Source organism: Lemur catta, chromosome 14 (genome assembly GCF_020740605.2).
Source record: "Lemur catta isolate mLemCat1 chromosome 14, mLemCat1.pri, whole genome shotgun sequence".
NCBI lineage: Eukaryota > Metazoa > Chordata > Mammalia > Primates > Lemuridae > Lemur > Lemur catta.
The window spans coordinates 51,401,944-51,417,522 of record NC_059141.1 but is presented as its reverse complement, the minus strand read 5'-3'; the positions used below and the strand labels follow the sequence as shown (position 1 = coordinate 51,417,522).

General features: G+C 56.8%; 1 protein-coding gene across 2 annotated transcripts in view; it reads right to left on the bottom strand.

Annotated features, from left to right (window-relative positions):
- Nucleotides 1-2,179: 2,179 nt before the first annotated feature.
- Nucleotides 2,180-15,579, bottom strand: part of ZCCHC24 (zinc finger CCHC-type containing 24) — a 60,829-nt gene continuing 47,429 nt past the window's right edge. Inside the window, exons 3-4 of one of the 2 annotated variants that reach the window (XM_045569147.1) lie at nt 14,271-14,435; nt 2,180-6,313 (exon numbers count right to left, since the gene is read on the bottom strand). In XM_045569147.1, the coding sequence (XP_045425103.1) occupies nt 6,200-6,313; nt 14,271-14,435 (279 nt within the window). In that variant the 3' untranslated portion in view covers nt 2,180-6,199. Of the gene's footprint in view, nt 6,314-12,069; nt 14,436-15,579 lie in introns of those variants that run through there. The other variant, XM_045569146.1, reaches the window with a different exon arrangement.

The following is a 15,579-nucleotide window of genomic DNA, read 5'->3' as shown; positions in this document are numbered from 1 at the left end:
CTGGGAAGTGAAAACTCCAAGTTCAAATCCTGGCTCTGCCACCTGCCTGCTGGGTGTCCTCAGGCAGCACCTTCCCTTCTGGGGGTCCCAGCTTCAGGCCAGAGCCGGGCTGTGCTCTCTGGGTCCCCTGACACCCCTTTCCCCGGTGGACTCCTGGGTCCCCAGCAGCCGCTGCCTGCAGACACGGGCACTGAGTCCAACCGGAAATCCTTCCTGTCCAGGGGAATTACTGGTTTCCACGGCTCCCGGAGATGTCGAAATGCAGGCCGTATTTGCCTTGGGTTTGTTTTCTTTCCACAGAAAACAAAACAAAACAAACACACAGGCGCTTGCTCACTGACACACACAAAGTCAAGGGCAGATGGTGGAACAACCTTGAAGCCCCAGCCTGGGCACACAGGGTGCTCAGTTCTGGCCTCAGTGCCTACTGGGTGAGCAAATGAGCCCAGCGTCCTGGGTTCGAGGCCCGCTCCCCTCTGACTGCCCTGTGAGATCTCTGGCAAAATGTTTCTGCCTGGGCCACAGACAAAGGGAGGAAGAGATGCACATGCCCTGGGCCCCACCTGGGTGCCAGGCAGTGGGCTGGGTCTTGTGTTCACTGGGCTGTTTTGCCAGCACAACATCCCCGAGGGAACGGGAGCTCAGAGAGGCAGGGGCAGCTACTCCACGTCACACAGCTGGAGGAGGCAGGGCTGGCCTCGCAGCAGCGCTCCGACATAGACTTGGGGCTCCAGTCCTCGGATCTGCCTGGGGAGAGTGACACTCCTCCCCAGGCTGCTGGAGAACTCGGTGGCTTGGCAGAGTGCCGGCTACAACGGAAGCTCTCACGGGGCTCATTCTGTCCTTCTCCGACTCTGCTGGGGGGGAGTCCCCTCTCCACTCCCCTGCTGTGCTCGACTGGCGCCCACCTGCATCAGGCTGACTCAGGTCCTGCCTGCCATTTCCCACCCGACGGCAGGTACCGGAGGGGATCTTTACGCCAGTAAGCAGGACAAGTTTTGGTGCTTCAGGGATTCACTCTGCAGCCCAAATAAGACAAGAGGTCCTGCTTCTGGACTCAGTGATCTCTGTTCCTGCCTGTCACCCCCTTGCCCCATCCATGGTCCCTGACCCCAAGGCCTGGCACTTATTTTCTCTGCTCCATCTCACAGGCTGCAGTCGGGAGGCACGGGCCGGCCCGCAGACACATGCTCCGACCTACACACTATTTAAAAATTCAGTGAACTATTTGCCAAATTTAAAATGTGAACAATTTCACATAACAACTGGGATTTCCAGCTTTCCTCTCCCCTCTTCCCCACCCCGCCACGCAGCAGCATTCTTAGATTGCACCAACTGGCTGATGCCGGGGGCTGGACGCCCCTCACGTGGGGCGGGGACCCACTGCCCACCGGCCTCCTCACTGCATCACCATCAGCCCCACAGGAACACGTGGGACCATCTTCGAGCGCAGCGCTGCTCAACTTTGGATGCGCAATGGACTGACCCGGGGGCTTTAAAAGTCCAAGGACACACGCAGACCAATTCCTCAGCCTCTCTGGGGTGGAACCAAGGCTTTGGCGTTTTTAAAGCCCCTGAAAGATTGAGAAAAACAAGAGCACTGATCCTGGGCGGAAGGGCTTCGGAGGCAGGTGGAGAACTCTGAGGGCCTTGCTTCGCCATGGTGGCTCCTGTCTGCGCCCTCAGCGAGAGCCCCACCTTGTGACAGCCCAGCCTGGTCCCGGCCCTGCTCTCTCTCCCCTGAACGCTTCAGTGTGCTCACTGTGTGATGCCCCATGTCTGAGACCCAAATCCTGAACGTGGCCAAGTGGGCCACGCGTGAGCAGCAGGGGGTGAGGCCCAGGGCTGCGGTCCGAGGAAGATTCACGCCTATATATGGTTACCCGGGAGCCCCACCGTAGAGCTAACGAGTGACCTAATCTGCTGACAATCTCACCCAGTCTGGGGCCCGACTTGGGGAGGGCCCTCGCCCTGGAGAGAGCATCCACTTGGGGGCTGAGGGGCTGGGAGGGGGCAAATCAATAGTGTGGCTGCCAGGAAAGGACAAGACAGCCCAGACCCGTGGGAGCTGGAGGGCAGCCCCATGCCCCCTACCCCACCCCATTCCAGCCTCTGCAAAAACATCCAGCCTCCTCCTGACGCCCTGAACCCTGCGTAAACAAGGAAACCCGTGAGGCTCTTTTGCTTTTAAAAGTCATTTTAATACAGCATAAAAAGGCTATATTGCTATAGGCAGGCCGTATACAGATTCTCCAGGAATAAGGCACACAACGGAATGCCACCCCGAGGGCAGCCCTCGGAGAAGTCGGGAGCTTCACCCCGTCCCCTCCAAGCTGGGCCCACAGGTTCTGTTTGTCTTTTTAGCTGGACTCACACGTATTAACAGACACAGACATGGACAGGGTCACCACACGGGGGTGGAGGCGGTCGCACAGCGAGGTTGGCAGCCCCACTGCCACCAGCCCCCAGAGGGGGACGGCTCAGCCACCCTGCTGACGGCCAGGACACCCCACACTTCAGGGTTAGTTGTTGCACTGGGCTAGGATGTAGTGAGGTTGGATTAAACATTCGTCTGGAGTAGACTTGAGTCTATTAGATGCTGGAGGGCTCTGGTTGACATATCCCAGTTCAAGGAGCATGGCCCCGAGGCCTGGCTGAGATGGCAAAGCTCCAGCGGGGGCGTGGAGAAGTCTGCTCCCCACACCCCCACCCCCGCCTCCTCTTCCCTCCTGTGGCCTTGCCAATGAGAAGCCCCCGACCAGGCCAAGGGGCTGGCACAGCGTAGAAGGGCTGGTGAGTCCAATGTGTCCTCTCTCCCTTGCCCACTCCCTGCCCCCCTACAAAATTAATAAAACCATAATAACAAGATAATAAAAAGGTGCGAGAGAATGGGTTATATTGCTATGTCTGTTATCCTCCACACAAGAGGCACCATTCCCTTTTTCGCTATGTATCTAATAATAGCTTCCCTTTCAAAAGGCAATACTTTCCAAAATACACATATGTATAAATACAGGACAAGAACATATTAATAAGTCTAAACACTTGAATAATAGGCTGGCTACTTAATACTGATATTTTCATCCAAGGAAAATAACACAGAATAACAACAATATGGCTTAAAGAATTGCAAAGATTTGTTTTTCTCATCAGAATTATGTACCAACTTCATATAATATCTATGTAGACAATATTTCCTTCTTAATGTAGTTCAGTTGCATACTTTTTACAGACCAAAGCATAGTAAAAAAACTAACAAAAAAACACCCAAAATCCAATAACAGGAAAAAGAGGAAAGTTCTCACCATAAATATTTTCTCGCAGCTCAACCAGAGGGTTTGCAAAAATACTTCCAGAAATCTTTGCTTGATATTCTGTTGCCCTCCTGAAAGTTCTGAAGTTTTAAAAAATGCCTCCCTTTTTATTTGTTTTTTTAAATCTCAAAAATCAAGCAATTATATTTTTCTTTTCTTTTTCTTTTTTTAAAAAAAGGCCTTCAAATATATACAGACAAAAATCACGGTGAAGATTTTTCGGGAGAAGCTACCAAATTCAGTGTTGTGAGAAAAGTTGGTAACCATGCAGAAATTTTAACATCTATGAATTTTTTTTTCAAAATACACACACATAGTATTTTTTTTTTTAAAAAAAGGAATTCTGTGTCAAGTATAACTCAAAATAAATACAAATTCACATGTAGAATTATTGAATACTTCATATGGGATAAACACCATTATCTCCCAACTAGATCACTAGATCTACTAACTGCAAGCGATTGTCCCTTTTGAACGTACTAAAACCACACACCTTCTTGTCCCCTGGGCTCCCAGGCCCTCTGAGCACTTCAATGGCACAGCACCCAGCCTGGACAGCAGTGGCTTTGCTGACCACAGACAGCTCCCAAATTCAGTCAGAACAGAGCCGGGGGCGGGGGGGCAGCACTGCGGAAGGGTGGCCTCAGGAGAGTGGGCACAGCCCCCGAGGTGGCCGACCATGCAGAGATGGAAAGGTGATGGCCACCTGCTGGACAAGCCCACTGAAAGGTCACTTGAGAATGATGTCCTACCTCCTGTTGGCCCGAGTATGGAAGACCCTGGCTTCCAGCGGTCTGGAGCCTGGGTTCTTTTTAGGGTGTGGGGGTCCCCCATCTTTGCAGCCCTGTTGGCAGGCCCCAGGCAGCCCTGGACCAAGGTGTCTGAGTGGGGCCAGGTCCCTGGAAGGGTTGGGACAAGCCCACGGCCCACCACTGTGAACATTCTCTTTAGAAATGCGGTAAGATGGCTGTCAGTGACAGCTTCTCTTCGGTGCAGAAGCCTTGCTCCCCTTGCCACCCTGGAGAAGGAGCAGTGGGCCTGGGGAGTCCTCAGGGGCGGTCCCCAGCGTGGCAAGGGTGGTAGCCTGCTGCCCAGCCTAGAGCAAATACACCTTTTATAAGTGCTCAGAGGGTATGGGCCCCCCATGCCTACCCTGCAGCCCCCCGGCTGCAGATGCACTCACTCCATCTTTTCAACTCTCTCCCTGGACCCCTGGTTAACACTTCACTGTAACTCCTCAGCTGTACAAAGCATCTTCATTTGAAAACAAAAGGCAACTGGGCACCAGGTGGGTGTCCTTGAGCCACGGTAAACACTGAATTTCAGGCCTCTATTGCGGTCTGATTTTTTTACCCCCCACAGAGGCATAATGTTGGGGCAAAATCAAGCGACTCAGTCCCAACAGCGGGTTCTCTCCATCCCCTGGGAGAAAGGAAGGAGGCTGCGACAACAGAAGGGGCTTCTCATCTGGGGGAGAGAGAGGACAGTGGCTCCCCGACCATGCCGTGTGCCAAGAGGCCTCTCTGCTCCCTTGGGAGGTAGGAAATCATTGTCCCCATCTTACAAATGAGAGGTTCTGTGGCTTGTCCCAGGGTCCCATGTGAGGGGCCAGGGACCTAGGTGAGGAGGAGGGGGCATCCTTTTCCATTTTTGTAGGGGTGGAGGATGACAAGCAGAGCTGGGGCTGCAGAGGGTGGGGGCAGGACGTGGCATCCCTCAGCCTGACCTCCTAAGTGACGGATGGAGGGGTCATGGTGTGACACCTGGCACCTGGGAGGTTTCTCCCTCCATCCTGGGTGAAGCTCCCCAGACAGAGCTCTCTGCTCCAGGAGACGGCACCAGCCACCTTGAGTCCCAGAACATCAGGACTAGTGTCGTGTTCTCACTTAACTAATGGGGAAACTGAGGCCTGGAGATGCAGTCCTTGCCCAAGGTGACACAGTGCGTCGGCAGCAGGGCCAGTTGAGCTGAGGCCTCCAGAACATCAGGCCCGTGTCCTTCCTGCCAGAGTGGCTTCCACGCTGGACCCCACACCCTTGATCGGGTTGTGGCCCCCCAGTGTGGGTGGGAGGTGGAATCGGGGGAAGGGAATGGGCCTGGCAAACCCGAGCCAGTGGGAAGAGCGTCTGGTGGGGGTCGTGGGAGGTGCTGCCGGTATTCCCTGGGACACATCTTGGAGCACTGTCCAACGTTCAGCGCCTCTCCTGCCCTGGCCCCTCCTGTCTGGGTCCATGGGGGTGGGGTGGGGGGGCAGCACGCAGGTGCAATGCCAGTGACATCAGAGGCAGTCAAGGTTTGGGGCTTGGCGAGGGCAGGGGACAGAGAGGCCCCTCCTCAGCAGCTGTTAGGACAGATGGCCACTTGCCACGATCGCTGACTTAGATAGAAACACAGGGGTCTCTGAGAGTGGCTTTCCACGCAGGGCAAGCCGGAAGGCACAGGGTGGGAGAAGGGGGCCTGGCTGGTCTCGGGGAGACAGGCCCCTGCAGGCTTTGGGATTCACAGTAAATTTAGTGCACTTGTGGCCAATACAAGGCTGCTCACCCCAAAGGGACTCTCAGAGGAGAGCCTGCGGGGGACACCAGGGCTTTGTGGGGTCCTGGCTGCTGGCCTCTGCTCACTTTTGTCCCCTTCCCAGAGACCCCAGGCCCACCTGCAAAGAGCCCCAGAGACCCTGCCTTCTCTGGCCTGTGGGGGCAGCAATGTCAGTAACACTGTTTGTCAACACACGTGAGACAAGGACTCTAAGACCCACCCTGCCCAGCCCTCCGGCCTGCGAGGACGCTCCACGCACAGGGGGACACGCAGCCCCTCAGAGCAGCACAGGGGAGGTGGTGTCTCCTCGGGCCGGCGGGAGGGGGCGGTGGGTGCGGGCGGGCGGCCGGTCACTGCACGCGGCGGCAGTAGTAGCCCAGGACCTTGCACTTCTCACAGAGGTGCTGCGGGTGCTCCTTGCTCTGGTCAGACACGTCCAGGCCATCGGGCTTCTCCAGGGGTCTCTGCAGAGAGGAAGAGGAAGGGGGCCCAAGGCGGGTGGAGAGAAAGAGACACACACAGAGACAGAAGAGTGGGGGCCCAGACAGAGCAACGGAGACACACGTCCACACGAGACAGAGACAGACAGAGAGAGAGAGAGCGAGAGAGCACTTGCGGTCAGAGGCTGCCTTGCCCGGGGCGCCCCGGGACCCGCTGCTCTTGCCCGCATGCAGGCGTCTGTGTCCCGGCAGCGCAGGCTGAGGCCCTGGGCTGGGGACAGAGCTACGGGAGGGAGTCCTGTGCCCAGAACCCTCCGCCCCAGGACTCTTGGAGCGGCCACCACTTGAAGCTCACAGAAGTCCAAGATAGAGGCTCATGGGTACAGGGTGTCCAGACGAGGACACTGAGGCCCAGAGCAAGGCAGACCCCGACTCCCGGCATCCAGTGCTTCTGGCCACGTGTTCAGGATTCAGGATTCAAGGGAGGCTTAACCTGGGCACAGTCACAGCGCTTCAGCATGTGGCACGTGAGCTGCTAGCTCCCTGAGGTCAGCAGTGGGGTTTTTAAGTGACCCCACATCCCAAGGCCGGCCCAGCGCCTGCCTACATGAACAGAAACTCAGTTTTCTGACAGGGAAACTGAGGCCCAGAGAAGGAAGGTGACTTGCCAGGCCTGTTATGGCATTCACGCACTGTGTGGCCTCAGGGAGCCTCGGTTTCCACATCTGTAAAGTGGGCCACTTATAGCACCTCACACGCAAGGTACTGGAGGCCCTGGAGAGACGTCCGGATGTTTGTGACCTGGACAGCGCTGGGCAGGACAAGCACATTTCTGCTGGGCAGGGAGCTTCCCGCTCCCTGGTTCCCTCCTTTCCTGGCTCTCGAGAGCCGGCAGAGACTTGTTTCCCTGCAGAATTTATGGCAGCCATGAGGAACACCTCCTGCGCAGACGGTTTCTTGGCTGGCTCACAGAGACGTTGCTTTCTCTCCCGCCGGAGGCCCTGCCTGCAGAAGGTCCCCTGCACAGACTTGGGGGGGACTCAAAGGAAGGTGGTCGGGGCCAGCTGGGAGCCACATGCTGAGGGAAGAGCGGCAGGAACAACAGCTGGGGTGGGGCAAGGGGGCCATGGAGGCTGACCCCAAACCAGGACAGCTGGGCAGGGCTGGCGCTGAGGGTGAGTGCAGTCCTGGCCCCAAACAGACACTCAGAGCAGTCTGGGGAAGAGTCAGAAGGTTCTAGAAGGCAAGGAGGGGGACTGTGGGTGGGCAGGATTCTGATCCAGGGGTCATAAAACCCATCCCTGTGCTTCCAGCCTTCCAGACACAAAACAAAGGCCTGGCTTGTCCTTTGTGGATAGGTGACCAAGAGCAGGCACCTCGGGGGCTTTCAGATGACCGGCCCTCTGTCCGGCCTTTATCCTGGCCAGGGGAGAGGAGAAAGAGTTTGACTTCCTGCCAGACCTGGGCTCTGCTACCTATGGGCTGTGTGACCGTGGGCAGCCACCTGCCCCCTCTGATCCTCCATCTGCCCCTCTGCGGAAGGGGATGCTGGTAACACTTTCCTCATGGGGTCGTTCTCAGTAGACAACTCAGTGGCCAGCAAGCACGGGGCACAGCGTATAGAGGCTGACAATATTGTTTATTCTCGCTAATGGGAGGGGACTCCCGCTGGGAGAAGTCACTCAAAACTGAAGCCAGGATCCCAAGGTGAAAGGGCCTAAGGAGGTCACGGCCCCTGCTATCCCAGACATGCCGTGGAGACCTACAGCAGCCTCCCTCCACCCAGGGCTTGCATGCCCCCGGGGCCGGGGAGCTCAGTCCACTGTTTGCACTGTAAGAAGGCTTCCCCCCTAGAGATGGAATCTGGGTCCCTGCACCCTCATCTGAGAGATCGAAGCCACACAGGGACCACACAGACTCTCTGTTTGGCTCCCAAAGGACGGTCTTAACAGGATAGTTCTGCAGTCTCCCCTCCACCGGACAAAACCCAACCTGGTCTCCAGCCCCCTGCTGCTCCCTCATGCCCCTGCTGGCCAGGCCCCTCCTAGACCAGCCTTCCGGGAGGGGCTGGAGAAGCCAGAGTAAGCAGGCTCGACACCGCTCACTTCCCAGGGCTTATACTTTATGTGGCAAAGCACTGCCACCTAGGTCAGGCCACCTAACCTCATGACCTCCCTGTGAGTGGCATATCACTAACCACTTTACAGACGGGAAACTGGGGCTCCCAGACATTAAGGGTCTTGCCCCAGGGCCTGCAGCCAGGAGGTGGTGGGTGTGTGGCATCCCGGCCACACCTGCTGTTCCCAATCCCCACGCTGTGGGGCTCGCTCCCTGCTGCCCAGCAGCTGGCCCCACTGGCTGCCCTGGACTGAGACTCAGGGCCCCTTAGGGCCGGTGCCCACCCCAGATTGCACGTGCTCCCTCCCAGCCCGTCCCGGTCCCTGGCTTTCCATGTTGGGGGACGGGCGCTTTTCTCACAAGCCCACCTGTCTCCCCTGGAGTCCGCTAGCGCCTGCTCAGCTGCTCCCACCCTGATGGGGCGTCTGCCTTCTGGGCAGGGCTGAGGGCAGAGCTTCCAGGAGCCTTTGGGGATCATCTACAGCGTGTCCTGAAGACTGTTCTGGAAAACTCTTCTGCTGGTGTCTTCGGCAGTGTCTGCAGTCAGACAGACAGAGCTTTGCATGCCAGCTCTGCCACCTATCAGCAACATCTTTCTCCTCCAGAACCTCAACTTGCCCTTCTGTAACCTGGGTGGGAGGTTAATATTCGCTATCTTTTTTTTTTTTTTTTTTTTGAGACAGAGTATTGCTCTGTCACCGGGCTATAGTGCAGTGGCATCATCATAGCTCACAGCAACCTCAAACTCCTGGGCTCAAGCGATCCTCCTGCCTCAGCCTCCCGAGTAGCTGAGACTACAGACATGCGCCACCATGCCCAGCTGATTTTTCTATTTTTAGTAGAGACGGGGTCTTGCTCTTGCTCAGGCTGGTCTCCAACTCCTGACCTCAAGCGATCTTCCCGCTTCAGCCTCCCAGAGTACTGTGATTACAGGTGTGAGCCACTGCACCCAGCCTAATATTCTCTATCTTTTTCCTGGTTTTTGTTTCTGTCTGTGTGGTAGAGAGAGAAGTAAGTGGGATGATTGTCTTAAAGCACTTTATAGCTCAAAGAGCTCTGCAAGATTTAGCAATTGCAGTGTGACCCTTAGCAAGTCCCTTAACCTCTCTGTGCCTCAATTTTCTCCTTCATAAAATGGGGCTAATAAGAGTACCTACTTGATACGGTTGCTGTAAAGAGTGAAAGTTAATATATGCAAGTGATTAGAATAGTGCCTGGCACAGAGAGTGCTCGAAGTGCTGGGCAGTACTAATATCATGAATTATTACTATTACTACGTAGGGTTAGGGGCAGGCTGCGGGCAGGGGAACGAGCTGAGTCCCTGTGCAAACACTCTTGCCACATCCTCACCAGGCCCCCTCGGCTCATCTGAGCCACGCCCGCTCCTTGGCCACGACCCTCCTGGACTCCCCTGGGTCCTGGCCCCACGGCTCGGCCCTGCTCAGCCTGGCCTGGGTGGGGAGCTCGGGGAGCTGTCACGGAGCGAAAACACACAGCAGCTGGGACTGATTGCCACCGAGGGCCGCCCCCACCCCCTGCAGCAAGGCAAAGCCCATTAGTGTTTTCTTCTCCTGGGGGACAGGGCTGGCGGGGGGAGGCACAGCTGGAGCCTGACAGGAAACAGATGTGGCAGGGGCGGGAGCAGCGGGGAAGTGGAGGGTTCTCAGGAGAACGGGCAGGTCAGAGCTCGGGGGCAGGAGAAATAAACCAGCCCCTCTCCACCGTGGGGTGCCAAGGGGAGGAGCTCGGGAGCACCCCCTCTCAGCTCTTCAAAGGCTCCTGATTGCTCAGGCACCACCCCACGCCCCTCCCCAGCTTGCAAGCCCAGGAGACTCGGGGGTGAGAGACCCGGGTCACAGGACCCCTTGATGCCGGCTGGCTGGGTCACCTGCTCAAGTCCCATATCCCCTAGGGGACTCAGTGTTCCGATGCACACAGTAGATGTTCAACAAACATCAGCTAAACAACTGGGGGAGGAGAAGAGCAGAACCAGATGCTCTGGAAAGATCCTCCAGCTGAGCCCTTAGAGACCCCAATCCTGAGTATGGGGATGGGGGATGGGGTGGGACTGAGCTTGGCAGGATGGAGACCACGGGGCAGGTGCAGCCACTGCCAGTCTAGGGATGGCGGTACAAGCCAGGAATGGGCCTGGCTTCGTGGGAGGGACACAGTGAGAAGCCCTGCCCTGCCACGTGCTAGGGCAATATGGGGGCAGAGGCCCAGGAGGCTGGAGCCGCTGTAGGGAGTCAGTGCCCACAGGCCTTGGGTGCACGGGTTGGGCCTGCTTCTCTGCTTAGGTCACAGAGGGAGCGAGAGTCCTAAGAACTGAGCCCCCAAGACTGTCAGCACAGACCCAAGCAGCCCCCAGATGTCTGAGGCCCTGCAGAAACCAGGCTCTTCCCGACACCCCACCGTGGCCTGCCCTCCCTCCTGCGTTCCTCCCTCCCCGGCCACTCATGTCCCCACTTCCAGTTCCACACTACCCTCCAGCCCCAAACTCAGTCACTCTTCACGAATCCAGTTGCTCTACTGACCTGGGGTAAATCACTCACACCCCTGTGCCTCAGTTTCCTCCGCTGTACAATGGGGAAACAATAGAGCTGACCTCATGGGGCGGCTGAGAGGATGACAGGTACAAAGCCTTAGAGCAGTGCCTGGGAGCGCGGCTGAGCACACTGCCGCAGCGCACCCCGTCACAGGTGGCCGGGCTGGGACACAAACCCAGGCCTGGCTGGCCTCCGGGCCAGGCTCCCAACAGTTCTGTAGACTCTCTGCAAGCACAGGTGCACGTTCAACCCAGAGGTCCCAAGTCCCACCTGGGGACCTGGGGACACCGTGTGGCCTGTGGAGGCTGTGAGTTCCCTACCTGTGAAATGGGGTGAGAACCCCAGGTGTGAGGGAAGAGCACACACGGAGCTTATGCCAGGGGCTCGGCTAAGGCGCCTGGCAGGTGGTCACCACTGTGGCAGGCCAGGATTCCTCCGGATGCCAAGCGCTGACCCTTCTGACTGACCCTGTCTCTTCAGGCAGGGAGGGAGCTCCCGAAGGCCTGGCAGCCCGTGACCTGCACCCTCCGTCCGTGCCTGCCTGGGCCTGGCGGCAGAGGAGCCCTCAAGGAAGTCTGTCCAGCAAGAAGACGAAGGAACCCTCCCAGTCACCCCAGCAGGATAAAGACCAAATTCTGAGCCCGGCTTCCCAGCTAGCCAGAGGGAGCCGGGCCTCTCCCTCCACAGCCTGCCCCCAGGCAGCCCCATGGAGGCCGTGCCTGGGGGACCGCTCTCCTCACTTTGCTCTGCTGCTCCCTCCCCCGCCACCCCACGGCAGCCCCCCTTTCCTGCTTGCTGTCCCTCCCCCACCAGAGCCCAGCCTTACATCACTGCCCCAGGGAGCCTTCCCGTAGCTCCCAAAGCCCCTCCCCATCCCCTTCCCCACCCCCTCCCACCCCCTCCCTCCCCACTGCTCCTGACACTTCTTGGTGACCCAGCACCCCCCGGGAGGCCCCCCAGCCCGGCTCCTCAGTTCCCCGACTACCTCATCGGCAGTGACCACCCGCTCAGCCACACCCTGGACTTGGTCTTCTCCAGACACCACCCACCGCTGTCCCCACCTCCTCTCCTTCCAGCCCACCCGCCCCGGCACATCCCCCCTCTCTGTAGGGCCCCTCGGTCCACCTTCCCCACCATCGAGCTGACACTCCAGGATGACACGCACGATCCTCACACTTTCAGATGTGCCAACTCCCAACACCTTCCCTCTGGAACACTCTCGCGCAAACCTCTGCCCCACGGACCCTCCCGTTCACCGGTGTGGCCCGCACCTGTGTAGTGAGCAGCGCTTGGGAAAGTCACAGCACTGGGCTGACGTCTTCAATGGCATCAGGGTCACAGACCTCCCAGGCCTGGCACGCGCGGGCAGCCGGGCGCAGCCTCGCTGGTGCTCTGCTCCCCTGCTGACCTTCCTCAGGCTCCCCGCAGCCCTACTCGTTTCTCTACCTGAGAACTTTCCTCCCGTTTCACTGAGAAACACAAGCCCTGATATGAGGTTCTTCTCTGCACTGTCAAACCCACAAACCTCCCTAATTATCCCCCTCCCTCCTGTGCCCATGGGGAGGCATCGCCCCTTTTGTCCCTGCACGTCACCCTTCTGCTTCCTTCCGGGCCATTCTCACCAGCCTGCGCTGTGCTCCGGGCTCTGCCGTCTTCACAGCACCCGGCCCAAGGCCTCCTGCCCTGCCCCACTGCTGTGGTCCTGTCCACACTCACACCCCCTCGAGGCGTTCCCTCTGCACCCGGATCCAACCAGGCTCCCGTCACTGCTCCACAGACGCCGCCCCGGCCACCAGGTCAGCTGTCAGTGGACACCTCCACTCTGGCCTGACCTGCCGGGCACCAGCTTTCGGGCTTCTCAAACCTCGTTGTAGTTCAGCACGTTCCTCGGATAAAAGTGATGGATGCTCCCCAAAGTCTGAGGACCATCTGTTTATTGCTAAGTCTCCAGGGCACACCTCTGTGGTCATTATACCTCACATCTTAGCACCAACCAGCAGCCCACGCTCCCACAGCGCTCCCCACGCTGCCCCGACTTCCAGGACCCCACACCCCCTGCGTCTCCATCTGACCACTGAATGCTTAGTCTGCGGAATCCCTCTTTGTCCACATTCTTTCTGCAAGAAATCACGTCCATTCCCTAAATACCTTTAGGTCAATGATACTCAGTTATGCCTGCACACCCTGCCTTCTCATATGAGCATCACAATAACGCGTCCACTGCCTTCTTGACATCTCTGATTCTACTAGCATCTCAAATGTAACGTGTGTATCAGAGGCTTCTATTTCCGATACCTGTGTCCCATCTGCCACGCCTCCAGCCCCGGCTGTCCAGCTCAGGAACAACTGCTTCCACCCACTCAGGTGCTTCAGCCTGCAGGGAGGCTGTTCTTCCGGATCCCTGCCCTTCCCTCACCTTCCACCACCAATCTGGGGGCACTTGGTGTTGGATCTAGCTCCAGAGCCGCCGCCTGAGCTCAGCCCTCTCCCAGCTTGTATGGGGACTATGCTAATGGCTCTCCACTTGTCCTCCCACTTTCAGTCTCTCCCCCTCATGCCCAGACTCATCTCTGCACACAACCAGAGGGACTAAGGTGAGGCTGAAAGCCCTGCTGCTCCTTGGCCCCTCGAGTGGCCCCCAAGGCTCTGGCGATCGCCCGTGCAGCTCTGCACCTCGTTCCTCTCGCGCCACTCTCCTGCTCCCTCACTGAGCAGTGGGCCCTGAGCACCCCAAGTCCTTACAACCTCAGGGCATTTGCACTGCTGTGCCCTCTTCCTAGAATGGCCGCCCTCCCCACTTGTGACGGGGGGCCTAGGTCCCCACCCAGCCAGGTCCCCAAGTCAATGTCAGCTGCTCTGAGTGGCTTTCCCTGCAGCCTGCCTCAGGTGGGCCCTCCCTAGGATGAGATGTCTCAGCCCTGTCCTGTCCCTGTGTACTGTGCCTGGTGCACGCCACCCCCCATGTACATGTGCCGTCTAGACAGGTAAAGGAATGGAATGCACGCTTTCTGCAGCTTCCTGCTGCCATCACGTCCCTGTTTGTCTCACAACAAGCCCCCCACCCCTCCACATTAGTTTAAAAATCCCCCTGGGCTCCCTGGGCTCAGGCTCTTGGTGCAGTTGCCCCTTCATCTGCCCTCCCTTCCTGGGGAGATGGGCTCTCTCCCTCTCCCCCATTTCAGATGAGACAGGGGGAGAAAGGCCAACTTGGAGAGCTCTGGCCTCATGCTTATCACATGAGGGGTACCCTGAGGCCCAACAAGGGAACAGCCACCCTCCTGCGGTCTGTCAGAGAAGGCCCCCCACCCCCGGCTCACCTGTTTGTGCGGGTACACGTTGATGTGGCATTTGATGCACTCCTGCCCCATGTTGGCCCAGGAGTTCCCACTCATCCATTTTCTCTTGCACTTGGGACACTTGTACTCGCCAAAGCAGCGCTTCTTGCCCTGGTACGGAGTCAGACCCTCGCCTTTGGGGCGTGCCTGGAGGACAGGAAACAAACACAGAAGATTGAGGTCTAGAAGCCAACATGATGCCCCCATGGAGTCCCGTTGCCCTCTGCCTTCAGTTCTCATCCTGTGTCTCTGTGTGCAGGCACCTTTTGTCCCCTGTCCAGGGTAACCCCCAGAGCATACACAGGAATCCTAAGGCTAGGAGACCTGCACAGGGGACTAAGAACGGAGGAGGTGGTGGGTGGCATTCATCTCTTTTAGATTCAAGGAGTGAAATACTCAATGGTGCCTGGAAATTACTCTTACTTTTTTTTTTTTTGGTAGAGATGGGGTCTTGCTATGTTGTCCAGTCTGGTCTCAAATTACTGATCTCAAGCGATCCTTCCACCTCAGCCTCCCAAGTAAGCCTACTTGGATTACAGGCACAAACCACTGCACTCAGCTAGGAGTTACTTCTTTAACTCAGATGTTATAAAGGGGCAGTTGGCAGTGGCATGGACCTGCACACAAGTGCTCTTTGGCCCACGAAGCAGTGTGGTTAAAATGGTTATTGAAGAGGAAGCACAGGCACAGAAACTGGTGTGCAATGAAAATGAGTCTCCCCTGCACCCAGACACCGGCTCTCCTACCAGGAGGCAATCTATTTCCTTCATACCACCCCAACGGTGGGCTCTGCATTTACAAATGAATAAAACATATACATTTGTACATACATTCTTTCCTTTCCCTTATGCAAATGGAAACAGAGTATACATCTGGTTCTGCATCTTCCATTTTTTGTGCAGCATTATTTTTAAAGGTAAGATCAAATTACCACAGCCCCACATACTGCAGGTATACCAACCTAATATTTAATACCCTCATCAACAGAGATTTCGTTATTGCCAATCTAAAAGGTAGAAAATCTTCTCAGAGTAGCTTTGACTTGTGTGGCTTTTATTATGAGCAAGAGAAAATTTTCCATGCCTTTGAGAATCATTTATGTCTCCTTTCTGAACAGTTTATTCATATCCTTTGTAATTCTTTTTTCCTGAGGGGTTTGATATTTTTCTTATTGATTTGTAACTGTACTTTATATATTGAAGAAACTTGCTGTCTCCTGCACAGTGTTTTTTTTAAACAGCTTTATTGAGATATGATTCATATATCCTACATTTCACCCATTAAGTGGACA